Source organism: Lingula anatina, chromosome 9 (assembly GCF_051362555.1).
Source record: "Lingula anatina isolate TDL-2025a chromosome 9, LinAna3.0, whole genome shotgun sequence".
Taxonomy (NCBI): domain Eukaryota; kingdom Metazoa; phylum Brachiopoda; class Lingulata; order Lingulida; family Lingulidae; genus Lingula; species Lingula anatina.
In genome coordinates, this window is record NC_141775.1 from 16,706,104 (window position 1) to 16,728,826 (window position 22,723).

The following is a 22,723-nucleotide window of genomic DNA, read 5'->3' on the forward strand; positions in this document are numbered from 1 at the left end:
TGTGAGTTAATGAAGAAAGTACAGCATAGGACAGCACTATAGACAAAAGCAGATGCGGCTGAGGAGTGAATGTCCAGACAGAGTCTGTCCATAAAAAGGAAAACAAGACATACACTGGTGTGTAATTTATATATTGAAATAAACACAAATGTCACAAGATATGAATGTTAAGGTGATTATTTATGTACCCACATTAAATCAGTTATTTAGAGAGGTATATATATTTAACTATGTTGTCAGTATTTTTGATCCAATATTTACTGGTACTTTACAAGTACTTTACAGGAGTGTCTTATTTTTGTTGGAATTTTCAGCTAAATATTTACTAGAGGCTCTCAATTAAGTATTATCAGTATTTTCAGTTATGTATTTACAGGTATTCTACAATTACTTAAGTACTGTCAGTATTTTCAAATCAATATTTACAAGTATTAGACTGTCTTAATTTCATATTGTCAGTATTTTCAAGTCAATTTTTACAACTACTTAACAAGTACGAGAGCACTGTTTTAATCAAGCATTGTCTGTAATTTCAATTCAATATTTACAAGTATTTTACAATTACTAAAGTGTCTTAATTAAGTATTGTTAGTACTTTCGATTCAATATTTACAACTACTATAAAAGTGCTAGGGCGTCTTAATTATTTTGAATATTTTCCATTCAATATTTACAAGAACTATAGTGTCTCAATTAAGTATTGTTAGTGTTTTCAATTTTATATATATATATATATATATATCACTACTAGATTGTCTTAATTAAGTATATGACATTATTTTCAGCTAAATATTTGAAAGTACTTTACAACTTCTAGATTGTCTTGGTTAATATATATCATTATTTTCAGCTAAATATATACAAGTACTTTACAACTACTAGACTGTCTTGATTAATATATGTCATTATTGTCAGCTAAATATATACAAGTACTTTACAACTACTAGACTGTCTTGATTAATGTATGATATTATTGTCAGCTAAATATATACAAGAACTTTACAACTACTAGACTGTCTTGATTAATATATGTCATTATTGTCAGCTAAATATATACAAGTACTTTACAACTACTAGACTGTCTTGATTAATATATGTCATTATTGTCAGCTAAATATATACAAGTACTTTACAACTACTAGACTGTCTTGATTAATGTATGATATTATTGTCAGCTAAATATATACAAGAACTTTACAACTACTAGACTGTCTTGATTAATATATGTCATTATTGTCAGCTAAATATATACAAGTACTTTACAACTACTAGACTGTCTTGATTAATATATGTCATTATTGTCAGCTAAATATTTACAAGTACTGGAATGTTTACACTGGCTCTGATGATGGTAAACAGCAGCAGATACTTCTCTGAGGACACATCTAAACGTGTTGTAACGAACGGGGCTCCAATAGCTCTACACCAATGCCGACAAAAATTTACCAGTCCAACTTTAGTTGCCGTTCTAGAGCCGTTTAAAGACGAAAAGATGCCAAATACCCCATGATTTAAAACAAAGAAAGAAACGTTAGATTTGTACCGCTGTACGGGAAAGAATCAACACTGACGTTCCAACCGTGTCGACGTGCCGTCAGAAAGTGTGACCGCGCGACCTGCGGTCATGACGTCACGGTCGCTATAAATAGCCGCTCAGCTGATCGTTAGCGGCGTCTTTCAAGTTCTTCGAGTTGAAGCGGGGAAGAAAGAAAGTATCTTTGAGTGACAGTCATAAAGCACAAGAGAGAGACAAAAAGTGAGTGAAACGGGCTGCGGGTAGCCCTCGGGCTACCCGACGTAGTCGGGAAAAATTGTGAAGAATTTTCTTTTCGAAGATTAGTCTATTTTTTTTTTTGTAGTATTTTGGCTGACAGTTATGTCAGCTACATGCACCGTTAGTTTTTAGCGAGTTTCTTAACGCAATCCTGTAACTGCATTCACCGTGACGCGCTCCGGAGGACAAGTGGTGGCTGTCAGATCATGGGATCCCTTGGTTGCAGATGTTTAGGATCCTGGCCAAGGAAGCCGCTGCGGCATGGACGATTTTGGGTGAAAGGCTGATCGGGTCCAAGACGTCATGTAGGAGGCGCCGTCGACAGCTCGGAGCTGAAGGGAAAATGCCAGCCCGAGTGCGCAGTGTTCCCCCGTGTATGATCGGGGCAGTGTTATGTTCTTATTTTGTTTTAGTTCGGTCCGCCGGACGTGTCCCTTTGCATGCAGCTACCGGAAAGCGAAAAGAGACAGTAATGGTGAAGGACGTCCTTACCCTCGATCACGGTGCTCCCCTAGGAAACCTCCGCTCCCGCCGAGGCGAGACTGGGAACTTCCCATGGGACAGACGGGTCCAGGGCGTAGATAATGCAGGAAATGCGCCACGGAAGATTAACCTTGCTCTTTCAGAGCTAACAGTCACAGGTTCCGGGTCCGCGGGGTTTACTGCCGCCAAGATGTTCACTGATTGAACTGAAGGCCTCAGCGTTCCCCTACGATCTCGCCGCCCGTGGGTGGAAAAAGTGCCAGGACTGAGTTGTTGTGTGCATGAACCGTACCCGTGAGATTTTGCTGGTGGAGAGTGTCGCCGTGTCCACTTCAGAGTCGAGTCGTCGAACCAGGTTCACAGACCGAGGGTACAGTCTGTGAATCCCATTCAGGTTCCGTTCCCGCGGCTGCGGCCGTGTGATGCGTACCGAGCTCCTCTGCCATTGCGAATAACAGCCGGAATGCTGAGAAACTGAACAGACGCCCACCATGAAGATATCGTCGCCATCCCCTAGATGACGCCGCCGCGTTCAACGGTCGTCGTTATGCCGTCCCCAGGCGTACGATATCGTCGCCATCCCCTAGATGACGTCGCCGCGTTCAACGGTCGTCGTTATGCCGTCCCCAGGCGTACGATATCGTCGCCATCCCCTAGATGACGCCGCCGCGTTCAATGGTCGTCGTTATGCCGTCCCCAGGCGTAAGATATCGTCGCCATCCCCTAGATGACGCCGCCGCGTTCAACGGTCGTCGTTTCTACCATGAAGAAAGATGCTGATTTGCGCTACGCTACCATACCATGAAAAACGTTGCTCGATTTTATTACAAACTCTATGGCTTTAGGCCTTGTATATATCTCTTGAAATATCTCTTTTATTGAAAGCAAATTGGTGTATAATAATAATATTTGAACTGTAACCATATGCCTTTGTTGTTAATTTCGAAGGACCGGGATATACTTTCCCTGTTTCAACATCATATTCCCACGTCGCGTCCGGGGTCGTGCGCCGACGCGGCGACCTCGCGCGTTACATTGGTGGCAGCGGTGGGATTGTCCTTCGAAATGTGCTATGGTTACTTGGTCATGAATGGATGATAATTATTATCATTATTTTTTTTTAATATCTCTTGTCACAAGAAGTCAGAATGGAAAATGCTAAGCTAGACAACTTTGACCAGTCAAGTGAGAGTGAGGTCATCCTGAATCTACGAGACCACGAGGGCCGCCACGCAGAGATAGACCGTGAGAGTAATACTTTGTTAGCGGGTCCATCACCTAGAAAGAGACTGGTGAGTTCTCCATTCCCACCTAGAGACGTATTCCCAGGCAGCACAGGAGTCCAGAAAGGAAGGCCAAGCGTAATTCCCGACCGCTACGATGGAAGCAGTCCGTGGTCCGATTACCTGGCGCACTTTGAGGGTGTGCGATCATCAATGGTTGGAGCAGTTATGAGAAGTCAGCATTTCTCGCAGTCAGTTTGAAGGGAGAAGCTCAAGCCATTCTAAGTGATGCCCAAGCCGGGGGGGGGGGGGGAAGACTGTCCTACAAAGATTTGGTAGACTTATTACAGAGAAGGTTTGGTCCGGGAGAGGGAGCAGAAATCTTTGTGGCAGAGCTGTGTCATCGTCGAAGAAAACCAAATGAGAGCCTGCGAGAATTGGGACAAGCTATCCGAAGACTCACTGCCCTAGCCTATCCAGAGTTGAATGTGATGTCACAGGATCGCCTGGCCCGGGTACATTTCCAGGAAGCCGTGGTGAGCAAAGAATTGAAATCATGTATTTTTCAGGCTCATTGTAAGACTGGAAGATGCAGTGACGGTGGCAGCAGGCATGGAGTCATTTCTGGATGCAGAAAGACTGAGCGAGGCTGGTAAACGGCAACTGCGGGTAGTACAGAAGACTGAAGAAGACGAGACCCAGGTGAAAAGACTGGAGGATGAAGTCCATGCTTTAAGAAGAGAGCTTGCCGACCTCAGAAGATCCAAGCCTGTCTCATTCTTCGGTAAGCAGCCATTCAGGAGGGCAAAGGGAGTAAACTGCTACAACTGTCAACAGGAAGGTCATTTTGCCAGAGAATGCCCTCAACCAGCCAATGAGGGAAACCTCGCGCGTTACAGTGTCATTAAATTGTTTAAGAACAGATGAGTATCACAACACAAATAATGCTCTTAGTATGAAATGTGGGGAATATCTATATTGCATAATGGAATGTCCCATTGTAGATTTTCAGCAAGTTTGCTCAAAATCACTAAAAACAGCGGTCACTTTATTTATCTGATGACAATATCTAAAGCATGCAAGTAATATGGTGGATATACACCATAGGTTCCTTGTCCACGGTGACCCAAACAGGATAAAAAATCTTAACACATACTGTCAAACACTGTACACAAGTAGTTTTAATGTGCTCTAATAGGGTATGGGTGGAGCTTAAATTCCTAACGCCAACGGCTCTTCACAAAAAGGCCGATCACTTCCAATTTCCTGTTTCTGTAATTCATCCTCTACATCCTGGCTGCTAACTTCTAGTTCATCTGCCAGATGGGAATGTTGGTATTGTCTAAGGGCATCTTTCAAGCATTCGATGGGTCGTTTTTCAGGACTGCTTGCAATTAGTCTTTCAAACAACTTTCTACAGGCATCATGTGGATTTTCCCTGGCACTATTTCTAAGCACTGTAATCTCCTCATCGGGTATCATATCATATTGATAAAAGAAATTCAAAATTCTTCCAATGTCAATATGAATTTCTTCAGCAAAGCGAATTCCATTCTGTCTAAGTTTCTTATACTCCATTTCACTCTTAAGTCCACTCTAGAAAAGAAATATAAAGTGAGTTAGTAGTTTGTGTGGATAGATGCTTGTTCAAACCTTGTTATAATAATATTTTATGAAGATCTTGAAGAGATAAATTTGCCAAGGAGTACAGATATTTCAGAGGTATACATAGTGTAAAATCACTGAAGCCAAAACATATCATACTGTTTATTTAAGTGTCAAATTCCACAAAAAGCTGATTACTTCATGAGACCAAATGGTCAGTTACCTTGACTTCATCAATCAAATCTTGTGGAATGTCTAGTTCTCCTTCTGTGTGGCATCCCTTTAACTTTGACAACACACTGATGAAAGATGCAATAGAACCCTCAACTTGAGACAACAAAGAAGATACAATATCGTGAGGGCGTGGTGTTTCATCTGAAATTCCATGCATTTTCTTCACTTGGTTCCATACATCATCTTGAGAAAGTGTCTCATTCAGTCGTTTTCTCACATGTGGAGGAATATGTTTATGAAATAATGTTGTCACATCTTCCATCTGCCCCATGGATTCCTTCTCTGGGTTATAATTGATAACCTGCTGAACATTGAAAGTTATATGTGTGTTGCCTGTATTGGGAAGGGTCTGTCCTAGAGCCCCAGCAACCCCTTGGGTTAAGGCCATAGACAGGCTTTTGAACCGATTGTCCACATGGGTCTGGTTTAGACCTTGGTCTTCCATTGTTCTAACGGTGTGAGGGCCAGTAGCATCAGAAGTACCTTGGTCTCCACCCTCAGCAGACATAGGGTTATGTTGTGGGGGTAATGGCGGGGAGACAGGAATGGAACTGGCATTTGTTTGGTACTTGGCATCAACTTGCTGCTTTTGTGGCTGGTCAGAGCCGGATACCTGTTGAAGTTGATCCTGAATAAAAGTTATGATGTTCATAACCAATGATTAAAAATAATAATAAAGGAAAAAAGAAAACAGAGAGAAAGATAAAAATGCAATGCTAAACCATTTTTGACCATTAAACTAACATGAAACCCATTTTCCTTTCAATTCACTCAAAGGATTATATCACTTCTGAAAGAACAACACAACTTTTTCTTGCAGATCTCAGATTACTTACTGGTAACCTCCAGCGGATGTCAAACTCAGTGGATGCCATCACTTTAATATCCTCCTCCCAGTCCTCTTCTCCTTTCTGTTTTACATGTATCTTGCAAACAAACACATCAATCGGCCCTCTGACTTCTGCCGCGGGGATCAGGGAATATGTTATATATTCTGGGCAGCTTTTGAACAATTTGACATACTTCATAACCTAAAATACAACAAATAATTTTTCTCTACAATTGCTTTTTAACATCAGCTTTCGCAATCTAAAAACTTGTCCAAGGAGTGAATTATTATCAGACAGATTTTTTACTTCATTATTTCACAGTTATTCTGCAGTATTTGCACTTCTTTTCTTCTAACATCCCAGGGGCCGGTTTCACAAAGCAGTAGTTAGTTAGCGATCGGTAGTTAGCCTCTCGCTAGTTATAGTGCCGTTTCACGAAGCAGTCGCTAGTTCTCTCGCTCGTTATTGTCTCGTTGTTACCATGGATATTTAACGACTGGTCAGACCAGTCGCTAACTCTTAGAGTTTCATCGTACGCATGCGTAATGAGTGAAATAAAAAGGTTGCTTAGTTACCGTTGTCTGTCGTTCGTCTTTGTATCCAATATGGCGGCTACCTTTCTTGCTATCCGTACCGCCAGACGGCAACGTAGACTATGACGTTTTCATGAAAGGCAGAATCTATTATAATATACATACGATGATGCAATTTACGAGAGGTTGCGCCTAGCTGTGACAAAAAGAGCGGCAAAAAGGTGGTGGAGATCCTTTACGACGACCTCAAAGCAGATGTTCTTATGCATTTCCAGCCACCAAAAATTGGAGAGTTAGTGCTTTCGTGACACTTTTACGCAAGAGTTCCACTTCCGGCAGACGGTTTCGAGACTAAGGTGAGTAACGAGAGAACTAGCGACCGAACTTTACGACTGAACTTAGCGATAAGTTAACTACTGCTTCGTGAAACACCCCTCGAAAATCGCTAAGTTTGCTCGTTAGCGAGGTAGTTCAGTAGTTAGTTGTTCTAACTAACTACTGCTTTGTGAAACCGGCCCCAGAGTTGTTAAGGAGCATTAATTGTTGTCTAAAACAAAACTGGTCACCAAAAGCTAGTGTTGTTTTTCAAAATGTAACCTGGCAACTAGAAACTAGTGTCACTTTTCAAAAACAAATTCTGGAAACAACTATTTTCTTCAAATGCCCCTTTACCAGAAACTTATAATCTGGAATGACTTTATAGCTGGACCCAGAAGATTACTGAACCTTTATCAGTCTATCTCCAGAATGATGGTGGCCATATTGAGGTCACATTGCTTCCAGACTGTCATACAAATATATATGCTGACACAGTAACAACATTGGTCTGTAAACCAGTACTAAATATACTAACTTGACACAGCCAGCTTTCAATAAAATACTAATTGAAAACTGAACTTGCCTAGCTGTGTTTAACTTTCGTGAAAATGGTGCAATATTTTGTCTCCCCCCTGTACGTCTAAACCCACAAGATGTCTTTGCTGTGACGAATATTGGAATATTGGTAGAATTGTGTTTGAAATGTAATATCTGTGGAACATCAGTAAATCTCATAATCCTGTGTGGCAGTGAAGAAGGCCTGTGTAATTATTGTTATCATTTCTGCCAAAGGAGGTTTTTGTTTCTGGCTCTGTTAGTTATGTTTGTATGTCTGTTTGCAACACTTAACCGAAAGTTATGGGAAGGTTTAGATGACAATTTCAGGATAGGTTACAAATGGGTCCAACAACACCATAGGACTATCTAGGTGATACTGAGTACAATTGAAACACTGCCTTGGCCAATTTTAATGGTACACATCGCACACATATTAGACAACTTGCCTCCTTGGATTGAAAAGGCAATGACACACAATTTTTTCTTAAAATATTTTTATGCTGTTTTGTAGTTTTCATATATCAATAATAATGAGAATTCACTTTTCTTTTTGGAGGATTGTGGTATCTTAATGCTTTCTACTATTACATTTATTTTTGATAAAAAGACACTCGTCTTTAGTGTCCATCTCATGTCAATAATTTTGAACAGTATAAATTATCAAAAAACTAACCTTTTCATAATCATCGCCTTCATGCATGTTCCACTTAGTCTCAAACCCACCCAACGAAAGACTGACATCATAGGACTCCCTTTCTTCACACGTGCTCTCACTGTATCCACAGGTGAAGATTTCAAAGTTCTTTTTTGGAACTAGCATTTCCATTAGGGAAGATTCCTTAGCTTCCATTGTGATGTTCTTAAAAATATTATATATAACTAGAGGATCAGAGAGGCGATACCGCCTCCAAATATTGTACCACCAGCTGGAGCAAGCGCATTCGTATAGACCCCCACATACACAAAATAAGGGACACAGCCACCAGTCTTTTGCTTGACAAGCTGTAAAAATGCAATCATCAAGAATTTTCAAAATATGCAAAAAAATATATCAAAAGTTCCTCAAAAGGTAGGTGAAAGGTCAATTTCCCAGTAAGATTGCCAGTATATGACTTCCTATTCAACTTCAAAAGTAACTTTGGACCTATCTCTGCCAGTTTGGGAGATAAAAGGGAAGCAAAATTTGCAAAGTTCAGTTCATGGTGAAAAGTAGGTTGAAGGTCAATTTCAAGGTCACATTTAGATTGCTAGTGAATGACTTCCTATTCAACTTCAATAGTAACTTTGGACCTATCTCTGCCAGATTTGGAGATAAAAGGGCAGCAAAATTTGCAAAGTTCAGTTCATGGTGAAAAGTAGGTCAAAGGTCAATTTCAAGGTCACATTTGGATTGCCAGTATATGACTTCCTATCAAAGTTCAATAGTAACTATGGACCTATCTCTGCCAGTTTTGGAGATAAAAGGGAAGCAAAATTTGCAAAGGTTAGTTCATGGTGAAAAGTAGGTCAAAGGTCAATTTCAAGGTCACATTTAGATTGCCAGTATATGACTTCCTATTCAATTTCAATAGTGACTATGGACCTATCTCTGACAGTTTTGGAGATAAAAGGGAAGCAAAATTTGGAAAGTTCAGTTCATGGTGAAAAGTAGGTCAAAGGTCAATTTCAAAGTCACATTTAGATTGCCAGTGTATGACTTTCTATTCAAGTTCAATAGTAACTATGGACCTATCTCTGACAGTTTTGGAGATAAAAGGGAAGCAAAATTTGGAAAGTTCAGTTCATGGTGAAAAAAAGGTCAAAGGTCAATTTCAAGGTCACATTTAGATTGCCAGTGTATGACTTCCTACTCAACTTCAATAGTAACTATGGACCTATCTCTGCCAGTTTTGGAGATAAAAGGGAAGCAAAATTTGCAAAGGTTAGTTCATGGTGAAGATTAGGTCAAAGGTCAATTTCAAGGTCACATTTAGATAGCCAGTATATGACTTCCCATTCAAGTTCAATAGTAACTATGGACCTATCTCTGCCAGTTTTGGAGATAAAAGGGAAAGAAAATTTGCAAAGGTTAGTTCATGGTGAAAAGTAGGTCAAAGGTCAATTTCAAGGTCACATTTAGATTGCCAGTATATGACTTCCCATTCAAGTTCAATAGTAACTATGGACCTATCTCTGCCAGTTTTGGAGATAAAAGGGAAACAAAATTTGCAAAGATTAGTTCATGGTGAAATGTAGGTCAAAGGTCAATTTCAAGGTCACATTTGGATTGCCAGTATATGACTTCCTATTAAAGTTCAATAGTAACTAGACCTATCTCTGCCAGTTTTGGAGATAAAAGGGAAGCCAAGTTTGCAAAGGTTAGTTCATGGTGAAAAGTAGGTCAAAGGTCAATTTCAAGGTCACATTTAGATTGCCAGTATATGACTTCCCATTCAAGTTCAATAGTAACTATGGACCTATCTCTGCCAGTTTTGGAGATAAAAGGGAATCAAAATTTGCAAAGGTTAGTTCATGGTGAAAAGTAGGTCAAAGGTCAATTTCAAGGTCACATTTAGATTGCCAGTATATAACTTCCCATTCAACTTCAATAGTAACTATGGACGTATCTCTGCCAGTTTTGGAGATAAAAGGGAAGCAAAATATGCAAAGTTTAGTTCATGGTGAAAAGTAGCCAGGCGGCTCAGTCCAAATTTTATCCAGAATTGTGCAAAAGATGATAAAAGCATGAAATTTTCCCGATGAATGACCATTGGGCGTTTGTCAACCCCCCGATCCAAAATAGATGAACACCCAATGGTCATTCATCGTGGAAAGTTTCATGCTTTTATCATCTATTGCACAATTCTGGAAAAAAATTGGACTGAGCCACCTGACTATACCGTACTGCACATTTTGCTTTCACCACCAATATGTACTTTTTGATAGCGTAACTCGAAAACCGTTTGGAATACAAACAAGGCAGCAAAGCTGTCAAATGTACAGACAAAAAGCAGGAAATAACTATGCACAAAATAGGCTACTGTCAATTCTGATGCAAAAGTACATTATGTTAAACTGCAAATTCAACATCAAATTTTAATTATGCTCAACAGGTAATACCAATGTAAGTAAAATGTGTAACAAGCATAAGGCTTCAGGCCCATGGGAGTTCAAGTTCACACTTTGAAAATGTATAACTTCCAGAAAAAGAAGCCAATTAGACTACTTTTCCAACTCAGGCTGCATTTTAGTCCTGCATTTCTTTTTTGAACATTTGGCAATCATAAGTAACATGTGTGGTGCACTGAGTATTTTGGTATTTTTACAAAATGAAAATATTTGCTGAAGTCTACCTGGACACCTGAAGTAAGTAACTCTAACACAAGTGAACAATAACTAACTACTGCACTACCTGTGCAGCTCTTTATTATAGTACCAGTTATGCAAATGACCCAATGCTACAAGTCCAATAAATATGATTGGCTAGTTTACCACTGCATAGCCACTGCAATGCAACACTTCACCATAATTGTTTGAGATGTTATCACATAGCCATTATGTAAGTTCTACATACCTCCCCCCAGAACATTGAAAACATTTACTAAAATTAAATTAATAAAATCAATTGTTCAAAATCTTTCCGGTTTTTTAATTATTCTACCGGAACGTGTTTTAATTAAAGAAGGCGAAAGACATGTCTCCGGTTTTGTTTGTGGATTCACTGTCTGATTGTGCACTGAAACCGGATTGCTATAAGCTGGTTTAAGTCTGTCAACTGAAACACGAATTGTTTGTCCATTCCTTAAAATATCAAAATATTTGTCGGAACGTGAAATGACAAGGTAAGGACCATCATATGGTCTAATCAATGTACCTCGATGAGCATCATGTCTTACATATACATGTTCAGCTTGCTGTAAGTCAACCGGTACATATGTACAAATCTGCCGATGTCTAGAAGGAGGAGCAGGAGCTAATTTCTGCATTGTTTGTTGAAGTTCTTGTACAAATTCATTGTTAGGAAAAAATTTGTCATCAGTTGTGCTCGGAATAAAGTCACCAGGTACTCTTAAATTTGTACCATAGGTAAGAAGTGCTGGTGATGCATCAATGTCCTCTTTCCATGTTGACCGGATACCAAGTAATACAATTGGTAATTGGTCCATCCATCTTGCATTGTCTAAACGTGTTTTGAGGGCTTCTTTCAATCTGCGATGAAATCTTTCAACCATGCCATTGGATTGTGGATGATAGGCTGTTGTTGTGTTAGGTTGAATGCCAAGCACCTTGTTCAGCTCACGCCAAAGTTCACTTGTAAATTGTCTACCTTGATCTGATGTGATGGAGTCTGGAACACCAAACCTCGATATCCATGAGCATAAAAGAGCTTTGGCACAAGTAACTGCTTCTGCATTCGGTAAAGGTACAGCTTCTGGCCACCTTGTAAACCTGTCAACAATTGTCAGGAGATATTTGTTATTTTCTGAAGGAGGAAGAGGTCCAACCAAATCAACATGAATATCACCAAATCTTCTATCTGGTAGATCAAAGGTGGTTAACGGTGCTCTAGTGTGACGTCCAATTTTACTTGTTTGACAAGCATGACAAGATTTGACCCAATTACGAATGTCTTTTTTGAGTCCAGGCCAGACATAACGACTTGAAATGGCACGTATTGTTGGTTTTGTTCCAGGATGACAAAGATTGTGTATTGCCTCAAAAACGATCTTTGTCATTGAAGGTGGAACTACTGGTCGAGGTCGACTGGTAGTTGTATCACAGAGAAGTTTAACTTCACCAAAGTTAACTTCTTTAAACTTCAAAGATCCTGGATTGGTACACAGTTCAATCATCTTAGTGTCAGTCTTTTGTGATACTGCTAACTGTGTAAGGTCAATTGTCGGCATTGTAGATGTGGAGGCAATAAGTGGCTCATCAGTTTCCACTGGGGCTCTGGACAGAGTGTCTGGGACAATGTTATCAGCTCCACTGATATGTCGTATATCAGTTGTAAATTCAGCAATAAATGATAATTGTCTCTCTTGACGTGGAGATCTGTCAGATGTACTCTTGAACGCAAAAGTGAGAGGTTTATGATCAGTGAAAATGATGAATGGTCTTCCCTCCAAAAAATATCTGAAATGGCGGATGGTACTGTAAATTGCCAAAAGCTCACGGTCAAAAGTGGAGTATCGTTTCTGGGTAGGTGTTAGTTTTCTAGAAAAGAAAGCAATAGGTTTCCACATCCCAGATTGAAACTGAGAAAGTTCTGCTCCTATTGCGGTGTCAGAAGCGTCCACTGATATCTTGGTTGCTGCCTGTGGTTCAGGATGATGAAGCATAGTTGCAGAAGCAAGAGCCATTTTAGCATCCTGAAATGCTAGTTGGCATTCAGGGGTCCATTGCAAAGTCTTGGCTCTGCCCTTGGTAGCTTCAGTAAGAGGTATTATTCGATGTGCGATTCCAGGAAGAAAACGATGGTAGAAATTTAGCATTCCCAGAAATCTTTGAAGGCCTTTTTTGTCCTTGGGTGGTGGAAAATCTGCTACTGCTTTCACTTTTTCTGCAAGTGGTTGAACTCCAGCTGCAGACACTGAATGACCCAGAAATTCAACTTCAGATTGTCCAAATACACACTTTTTCTTGTTAATAACAAGTCCATTTGTCCTTAACAGGTTGAAAACTGCTTTAAGATCCTCTTCATGTTGTTCAGGCGTGGAACTTGCTATTAAAATGTCATCAAGATACACAAAACAACAGTCAAGTTCCTGTAGGATGCCATCCATTAATCTTTGGAACGCCTGTGCTGCATTTTTAAGCCCAAAAGGCATTTTGAGGAACTCATAAAGTCCAAAAGGTGTGATGACTGCAGTCTTAGGAATATCATGTTTGGCAACTGGTATCTGGTGATATCCCTGAATCAAATCAATCTTAGAGAATATTGTCTTGCCATTGAGTGATGAATTGAGATCTTGTATATGAGGTAGAGGATAACGATCGTCTATGGTGATGTCATTAAGTCGACGATAATCTCCACAAGGTCTCCAGCCACCATTGTTTTTCTTCACTATATGTAGAGGAGATGACCATGGTGAAGAGGAACGACGCACTATCCCCAGATTCTCCATTTCCTTGAATTCCATTTTTGCTGCAGTGAGCTTTTCTTGGTCAAGACGACGTACTCTGGCTTTAACTGGAGATCCAACGGTTGGGATGTGATGTTCAACTCCGTGTTTATTTTCCTTAAAGGATGACACTAAGAGCTCTGGGTAGTGTTCTAATACTGCTTCGTATCTTGTGTGAACTTTGTGAATCACTTGTTGCTGAGATCTAGTGAGGTGAGCATGAATGACTGTTTTTCCATCCAATGAGATTAACTTTCTGTTGGAAAGGTCAATGGCCAAACGATGAGTTGTGAAAAAGTCAGCACCTAGAATGGGTTGTGTGACGTCAGCTACCCAGAATTCTTGAGTGAATTTAGTTCCTTTCCCTAGTTTTAAAATCATCTTCCTTTTTCCGTAAGTAGGTATTTTTGTTCCATTTGCTGCAATAAGACTTGGGCCACTGGTTCGTTGTCGGTCAAATCGGTTAGCAGGAAAAACGGATTCTTCTGCTCCTGTATCTACAAGGAAAGTGCGCCCAGTGACAATATCAGAAACGGTGATTGTCCCCATATTGATCATAGATATTTGTGGAGCATCAGATATACCAGCAGTGCTCACTAATTTCTGCTGGCTTTGTCGTTTCCCTGTTGTCTTCGTGTAGACATTGGACAAGGACAACCATCGATGATTTGTTCACATTTCCTGGCTTTATGTCCGAACCATGAATGATATTTACATAATTTGAACTTGATAGTGCCAGTTCGTTGGTGCTGAGATTTCATGGCGTTTATTTCTGTATCAGTTATTGTTGTATCCTTTTGGTATTGTGTGGCTTCATAGGCTTCTAACAGTGCATGTTTTAGTGCTTCATATTTTCCTGTCTGAGGTGGTCTCTCAATTACTGACTGAACACGTCTGGAGGTTGATGAGTCCAAGAGTTGCACTACATGATGAAATTTAGTCAAGTCATTTGTAATGGCTGGCTGGTGTGTTGCAAAGGATGATTCCAGACGTAAAAACCAAGCAGATGCGTTTGTGTTCCAAAATGGTGGTGCTTTAAATGAAACAGCTGATATTGTTTGCACTGTAGAACCTTGATATATGTCCAGGGTTTGTTGTCTGATAGCATCTGCCAGCTGTTTAATTCCATCTGAATCCATTGCTCACGTCGGGGTCACCAATGTGGTGCACTGAGTATTTTGGTATTTTTACAAAATGAAAATATTTGCTGAAGTCTACCTGGACACCTGAAGTAAGTAACTCTAACACAAGTGAACAATAACTAACTACTGCACTACCTGTGCAGCTCTTTATTATAGTACCAGTTATGCAAATGACCCAATGCTACAAGTCCAATAAATATGATTGGCTAGTTTACCACTGCATAGCCACTGCAATGACACACTTCACCATAATTGTTTGAGATGTTATCACATAGCCATTATGTAAGTTCTACACATGGTTTTCCCATAATGGTCATCATGGCAGCAGCACCCATAATTGTTTTCTTCTATTCTGATGCAATATTACATATTGGTTAACAGCATAATGACCGTCAATTTTTAATAATAAAATATACGTATCATGGATTTTCAGAAAATGTGACTAGCATGGGTCTTCAAGCATGTAGAACTTCAAAGTCACACCTTGAAAATGCCAATATGTGAAATATGCTGAAAAGTGAAAAAAGGCATGACTTCTACAATAATGACCCAATCATGCTGAATTTCGAACTTGACCTGCGTTTTATGAATATTCATCAGCTCTGTAAATATAAAGCCCAAAAGTAAAACTGCCTTCCACTTATCGTGTTTACGATGAAAGTGCAAGGCGCCGGTGACGGCGCTGATGGCGACGACAGACGCAGGTGATGGCAATATGTACAGACACATCTGTACATATTTACTGTACTGTTTGAGAACAGTAAGTGACATGGTTTTTCTTAAATGATCATCATGGGAGCAGTGCCCAAAGTAGGTTTTTTTCAAATTTTGATGCAATATTACATAATGTTTAACAGCATATTGACCATCAATTTTTAATAATAAAATATTAGTATCATGGATATTCAGAAAATGTGACTAGCAAAGGTCTTCAGGCCCATGGAACTTCAAAGTCACAACTTGAAAATGCCAAAATGTAAACAAGACAGCATTGTTCTGAAATGTTTTTTTTTTTCATTTTTAACAATTTTTAACATAAAACAAAATTAACAGCTTACTGCCATTTTTATATGATCAACTAAGAAAATTGATGAGATGGGGAAAATATCAATAGAGCAGTGTTAAATGTCCAATTTCTTCCATTCTGAGATTCTGAACATAGTGAATGATTGAATCTGACAAACTGCAATGATATGAGTTTATTTCCATTTTTGAAACTTTATTACACAATACACGATAACAAATTAACCATCATTTTTACAAAATCAACTATCAATGTTGTAAAGATGCAGGAAATGTCAAACAAACACTTTTAATATCTTATTAATTAAATAATGAAACTGTTTACATACCTAAGAATTGAATCTGAGGAAATGTGAAAAAACAACATAACTTCTAAAATAATGGCCCGATTATGCTGATTTTTTAACTCAACCTGCGTTTTAGCAGGATTGGCCACTCCTGTGAGTTTAATGACAATTGGCCTATCTGTTTTTCGTATATTGTGTTTACAGTGTTGCATATATGCTGAAAAGTGAAAAAAAAAAGCATAACTACTAAAATAATGGCCTGATCATGCCGATTTTGGAACTTGACCTGCGTTTTAGTAAGATATATTACTCCTGTGAGTTTCATGACAACAGGCCTATCGGTTTTCCTTGGAATGTGTTTACAGTGTTCCATATATGCTGAAAAGTGAAAAAAAAGCATAACTTCTACAATAATGGCCCGATCATGCTGATTTTCGAACTTGACCTGCGTTTTATGAATATTCATCAGCTCTGTAAATATAAAGCCCAAAAGTAAAACTGCCTTCCACTTATCGTGTTTACAATTAAAGTGCACGGCACCGGTGACGGCGATGACGGCAACGACAGACGCAGGTGATGGCAATATGTACAGACACATCTATATATATATTTACTGTACTGTTTGAGAACAGTAAGTGACATGGTTTTTCTTAAATGGTCATCATGGGAGCAGTGCCCAAAATAGTTTTTTTCAAATTTTGATGCAATATTACATAATGTTTAACACCATAATGACCATCAATTTTTAATAATAAAATATTAGTATCATGGATATTCAGAAAATGTGACTAGCAAAGGTCTTCAGGCCCATGTAACTTCAAAGTCACAACTTGAAAATGCCAAAATGTAAACAAGACAGCACTGTTCTGAAATGTTTTTTTTTCCATTTTTAACAACTTTTAACATAAAACAAAATTAACAGTTTACTGCCATTTTTATATGATCAACTAAGAAAATTGATGAGATGGGAAAAATATCAATAAAGCAGTGTTAAATGTCCAATTTCTTCCATTCTGAGATTCTGAACATAGTGAATGATTGAATCTGACAAACTGCAATGATACGAGTTTATTTCCATTTTTGAAACTTTATTACACAATACACGATAACAAGTTTACCATTATTTTTACAAAATCAACTAACAATGTTGTAAAGATGCAGGAAATGTCAAACAAAAACTTTTACGTATCTTATTAGTTTAATAATGAGACTGTTAACATACCTAAGAATTGAATCTGAGGAAATGTGAAAAATATGCTGAAAAGTGAAAAAACAGCATAACTTCTACAATAATGGCCCGATCATGCTGATTTTCGAACTTGACCTGCGTTTTATGAATATTCATCAGCTCTGTAAATATAAAGCCAAAAAGTAAAACTGCCCTCCACTTATCGTGTTTACAAGGAAAGTGCACGGCATCGGCATCAGCATCAGCATCGGCATCGGCATCGCCATCGGCGACGACAGACGCAGGTGATGGCATAAAAAAACGGAGACCACCCTCAGTGTTGGGCTTTACATGCTGTACAAAATGCAAAAAAGAATGGGTCTCTAGCATTAACGGTTCCCGAATTAGAGACAGTTTTCAGTTTCGGCATCTTATGGCCGCTACTCCCGTGAAAATGCACCAATTGACCCCAAATTCACGGAGATGAAAGATGACCTGAAGGGTAACACTTTCCAATAATATTATTGGTTAAGTCTGTGTGGTGTCTGAATAACAGGGCAAAAAAATTTTTTTTCTAAAAAAAATTTATTTTTTTGAAAATTTTGGCCCGTTTGACCTTGAAGTAAAGGTCAAAGGTCAAATCCAAGGGCATATTTGAAATCTACACATATGACTTTTGGAAAGCCGTCTGTAAAAATTTTTTCCCATAGCCCCTTCTGTAGGGTAGATAATTAGCATTTAATTTTGCCATTTTTGGACAAGGGTGCATTGCAATGAGTGCCACACCCAGACCCCAGTACGGACAAAGCCCAAATTTTACGTGGAACGAGTTGAGATTATAGGTGACCTAAATCCAAGAGATGGGTATGGGGGCCCTTACCGTCTAGGAGGAGAAGCGGTAATGGTAGCCATCCGGCGGAGCCGGCGGAACGATCTGGACGGGACCGAAACCATGTGTACCGCCAGCGCTAACGCTGGTGGTACAATTATTTACCAACTTCATAATGCATCAAACAAAAAATGATGTGTCCAAAATATGTCCTGGTGAAAAGTAATTCACATCATCAATTTTAAGCAAAGCAGAATGTAATTTTTTATTTGGTTGAGGTGAATATGTCGATTTTCAAACATCAGACTTATGTTTTTTTTAACAAGATCTGAGACCTGAGTTCTGCAAATAAAAAAAAAAATTAATAATTGTGTAATGCCATATCCATTCCCAATTACCAATAACATAATAATAATAATTATAGTAGTACATTTTTGATACTAAAATCATGACATCAACACACTATGAATTAAAGCAAGACAAAAACCTTGGGTGAATGAATATTAAAGAAGAAATCTCACCTTGACCTCATCACGGGTGTCATTCACACAATACACCATCAGCTTCAGCAGGGGGGCACGATATGACCCAAACACCAAGGCAGAAAGACGCTTACTATTACATGACAAACTGTGTTTGCAGAACTGGTTCATGGTTAAGACACATTTGGTGTTTGTCAACACAACAGAATCACTGCTCAATACTTTCCACTTACAAGGGTCATTTAAGTGAGTTTCTGACTGCCATACGTAAAATGGAGTGTCCAGTCTTGAATTCTGAGTTACATTTTCAGGACAGATCTTTCCCATCTTTCTTTGACGTGTGCCTGATATGCAGTGATAAAATGACAAGTACACTGGTGTTCTGAACATCAGGCCATGTGGTCCACAGACAACAACTGGACTTGCTCTAGTCTGACATGGTGGTAGTGTTGGCATGTCTTCTTCTCTCCAACTAATACCAATGAACATTTCTGTAGTTTCAGCCAGAGCTCCAGGAGGCACTAAAAGGAATACTCCAACTTCCTTCAGATGCACATATCCACCTTCTGGAGTGATGGAGAATCTCCTCAGGAACTGGTGCCTGGTCTGGGGTGATGTAGGTAATTTTAACATTCTTTCTTCTTGTAACATACCGCCATCTCTGTTTCCTATAACAATGTTTTTTGACAGAAAATGTCAAATTAATAGAACTGTCTTTCTCCTGATCATTGTTTAACTGTAATTTATCTGAACAAAATCTACAGGTTCAATAAATAAATAAATAAGTCAACTTCCTCACTGCTATTGTCTGAGCCAAATATCAAAAGTTATAATGTGAAAAAAAAAAAAAAAAAATAGAATACATTTGCCAATGGGGCATTCCCAACACCTTAGTATATTGTAAATCTGAATTACCCCTGCACATCCCTGTTGTTAGGTCTATCAGTGTTGAAATGTCTTCACATCAATGACATGGGAGATGATAGCAGAAATTAAAATGTAAAAATAATTATCCAGATACAATGTATCTGTTCATAAAAAAAAAGACTTTCAAACTGGAAGCAAAACAACAAACAAATGAAATTGAGCAGTGTAAAAATCCAACTGTAACTAGAGGATCAGAGAGGTGATACCGCCTCCGAATATTGTACCACCAGCTGGAGTAAGCGCATGCCTATAGACCCCCACATACACAAAATAAGGGACACAGCCACCAGTCTTGTGCTTGACAAGCTGTAAAAATGCAATCAACAAAAATCTTCAAAATATGCAAAAAAATATATATAACTAAAAATGGTACAATCAAAGTTTAGTTCATCGTAAGGTAGGTCAAAGGTCAATTTCAAGGTCACAGTAAGATTGCCAGTATATGACTTCCTATTCAACTTCAATATTAACTATGGACCTATCTCTGCCAGGTTTGGAGTTAAAAGAGAAAAAAATTTCAGTTCATGAAAGTTCAGTTCATGGTAAAAAGGAGGTCTAAGGTCAATTTCAAGGTCACAGTAAGATTGCCAGTATATGATTTCCCATTCAAGTTCAATAGAAACTATGGACCTATCTCTGCCAGTTTTGGAGATAAAAGGGAACCAAAATTTGCAAAGTTCAATTCATGATGAAAAGTAGGTCAAAGGTCAATTTCAAGGTCACAGTAAGATTACAAGTATATGACTTCCTATTCAACTTCAATAGTAACTATGGACCTATCTCTGCCAATTTTGGAGATAAAAGGGAAGCAAAATTTGCAAAGTTCAGTTCATGGTGAAAAGTAGGTCAAAGGTCAATTTTAAGGTCACAGTGAATTGCCAGTATATGACTTCTTATTCAACTTCAATAGCAACTATGGACCTATCTCTGCCAGGTTTGGAGTTTAAAGAGAAAGAAATTAGCAGAGTTCAGTTCATGATAATAAGTAGGTCAAATGTCAATTTCAAGGTCACACTTAGATTGCCAGTATATGACTTCCTATTCAAGTTCCATAGAAACTATGGACCTATCTCTACCAGTTTTGGAGATAAAAGGGAACCAAAATTTGCAAAGTTCAGTTCATGGTGAAAAGTAGGTCAAAGGTCAATTTTAAGGTCACATTTAGATTGCCAGTATATGACTTCCTATTCAGGTTCAATAGAAACTATGGACCTATCTCCGTCAGTTTTGGAGATAAAAGGGAAGCAAAATTTGCAAAGTTCAGTTCATGGTGAAAAGTAGGTCAAAGGTCAATTTCAAGGTCACAGTAAGATTGCCAGTATGTGACTTCTTATTCAACTTCAATAGCAACTATGGACCTATCTCTGCCGGGTTTGGAGTTAAAAGAGAAAGAAATTAGCAGAGTTCAGTTCATGATAATAAGTAGGTCAAATGTCAATTTCAAGGTCACACTTAGATTGCCAGTATATGACTTCCTATTCAAGTTCCATAGAAACTATGGACCTATCTCTACCAGTTTTGGAGATAAAAGGGAACCAAAATTTGCAAAGTTCAGTTCATGGTGAAAAGTAGGTCAAAGGTCAATTTTAAGGTCACATTTAGATTGCCAGTATATGACTTCCTATTCAGGTTCAATAGAAACTATGGACCTATCTCTGTCAGTTTTGGAGATAAAAGGGAAGCAAAATTTGCAAAGTTCAGTTCATGGTGAAAAGTAGGTCAAAGGTCAATTTCAAGGTCACAGTAAGATTGCCAGTATGTGACTTCTTATTCAACTTCAATAGCAACTATGGACCTATCTCTGCCGGGTTTGGAGTTAAAAGAGAAAGAAATTAGCAGAGTTCAGTTCATGATAATAAGTAGGTCAAATGTCAATTTCAAGGTCACACTTAGATTGCCAGTATATGACTTCCTATTCAAGTTCAATAGTAACTATGGACCTATCTCTACCAGTTTTGGAGATAAAAGGGAACCAAAATTTGCAAAGTTCAGTTCATGGTGAAAAGTAGGTCAAAGGTCAATTTTAAGGTCACATTTAGAATGCCAGTATATGACTTCCTTTCAAGTTCAATAGAAACTATGGACCTATCTCTGTCAGTTTTGGAGATAAAAGGAAGCAAAATTTGCAAAGTTCAGTTCATGGTGAAAAGTAGATCAAAGGTCAATTTCAAGGTCACAGTAAGATTGCCAGTATATGACTTCCTATTCAACTTCAATAGTAACTATAGACCTATCTCTGCCAGTTTTGGAGATAAAAGGGACTAAATGTTATAATTTTGGAGTTACCATAATGTGCCATAAATTTCCTACAGAAAAAATTAATTAAAATAAAGAAAAGGTCATTTTGGTCAAAATTCTTGAAATGGGAGATGCTCTGAAGTTACAGAAGTTCAAATTTGATGAAATAATGTCATTTTTGACCACAAGTTGTCTGCTTTGCCAAGCCTTATGTTTTGTTTTTCCGGAGTTCAAAATTTATTAACCATTACCGTACTGCACATTTTGCTTTCACCACCAATATGTACTTTTTGATACAGAGTAACTCGAAAACCATATAGAATACAAAAACAGAGACCACATTCAGTGTTGGGCTTTACATGCTCTACAAAATGCAAAAAAGAATGGGTCTCTAGCATTAACGTTCCCGAATTAGAGACAGTTTTCAGTTTCGGTATCTTATGTCAGCTACTCCCGTGAAAATGCACCGATTGACCCCAAATTCACAGAGATGAAAGATGACCCGAAGGGTAACACTTTCCAGTAATATTATTGGTTAAGTCTGTGTAGTGTCTGAATAACAGCGCAAATAATTTTTTTTCGTAAAAAAATTTGTATTTTTGAAAATTTTGGCCCGTTTGACCTTGAAATAAGGGTCAAAGGTCAAATCCAAGGGCATATTCGAAATCTCCACATATGATTTGGAAAGCCGTCTGTAGAAATTTTTCCCATAATTCCTTCCGTAGGGTAGATAATTAGCATTTAATTTTGCCATTTTTGGACAAGGGTGCATTGCAATGAATGCCACACATAGACCACAATACCGACAAAGCCCAAATTTTACGTGGAACGAGTTGAGATTATAGGTGGCCTAAATCCAAGAGATGGGTACGGGGGCCCTTACTGTCTAGGAGGAGAAGCGGTAACGGTAACATGGCGGCGGAGCCGGCGGAACGGACCGGATGGGACTAAAACCATGTGTACCG

General features: G+C 38.6%; 1 protein-coding gene across 2 annotated transcripts in view; it reads right to left on the reverse strand.

Moving 5' to 3' along the window:
- Positions 1–115: 115 nt before the first annotated feature.
- LOC106173405 (uncharacterized) overlaps positions 116–22,723 on the reverse strand; it is a 65,353-nt gene continuing 42,745 nt past the window's right edge. Inside the window, exons 11-16 of one of the 2 annotated variants that reach the window (XM_086996212.1) lie at positions 19,509–19,550; positions 18,633–19,261; positions 8,232–8,417; positions 6,156–6,350; positions 5,309–5,947; positions 116–5,076 (exon numbers count right to left, since the gene is read on the reverse strand). In XM_086996212.1, the coding sequence (XP_086852338.1) occupies positions 4,693–5,076; positions 5,309–5,947; positions 6,156–6,350; positions 8,232–8,417; positions 18,633–19,261; positions 19,509–19,550 (2,075 nt within the window). In that variant the 3' untranslated portion in view covers positions 116–4,692. The remainder of the gene's footprint in view (positions 5,077–5,308; positions 5,948–6,155; positions 6,351–8,231; positions 8,418–18,632; positions 19,262–19,508; positions 19,551–22,723) is intronic. The other variant, XM_086996213.1, reaches the window with a different exon arrangement.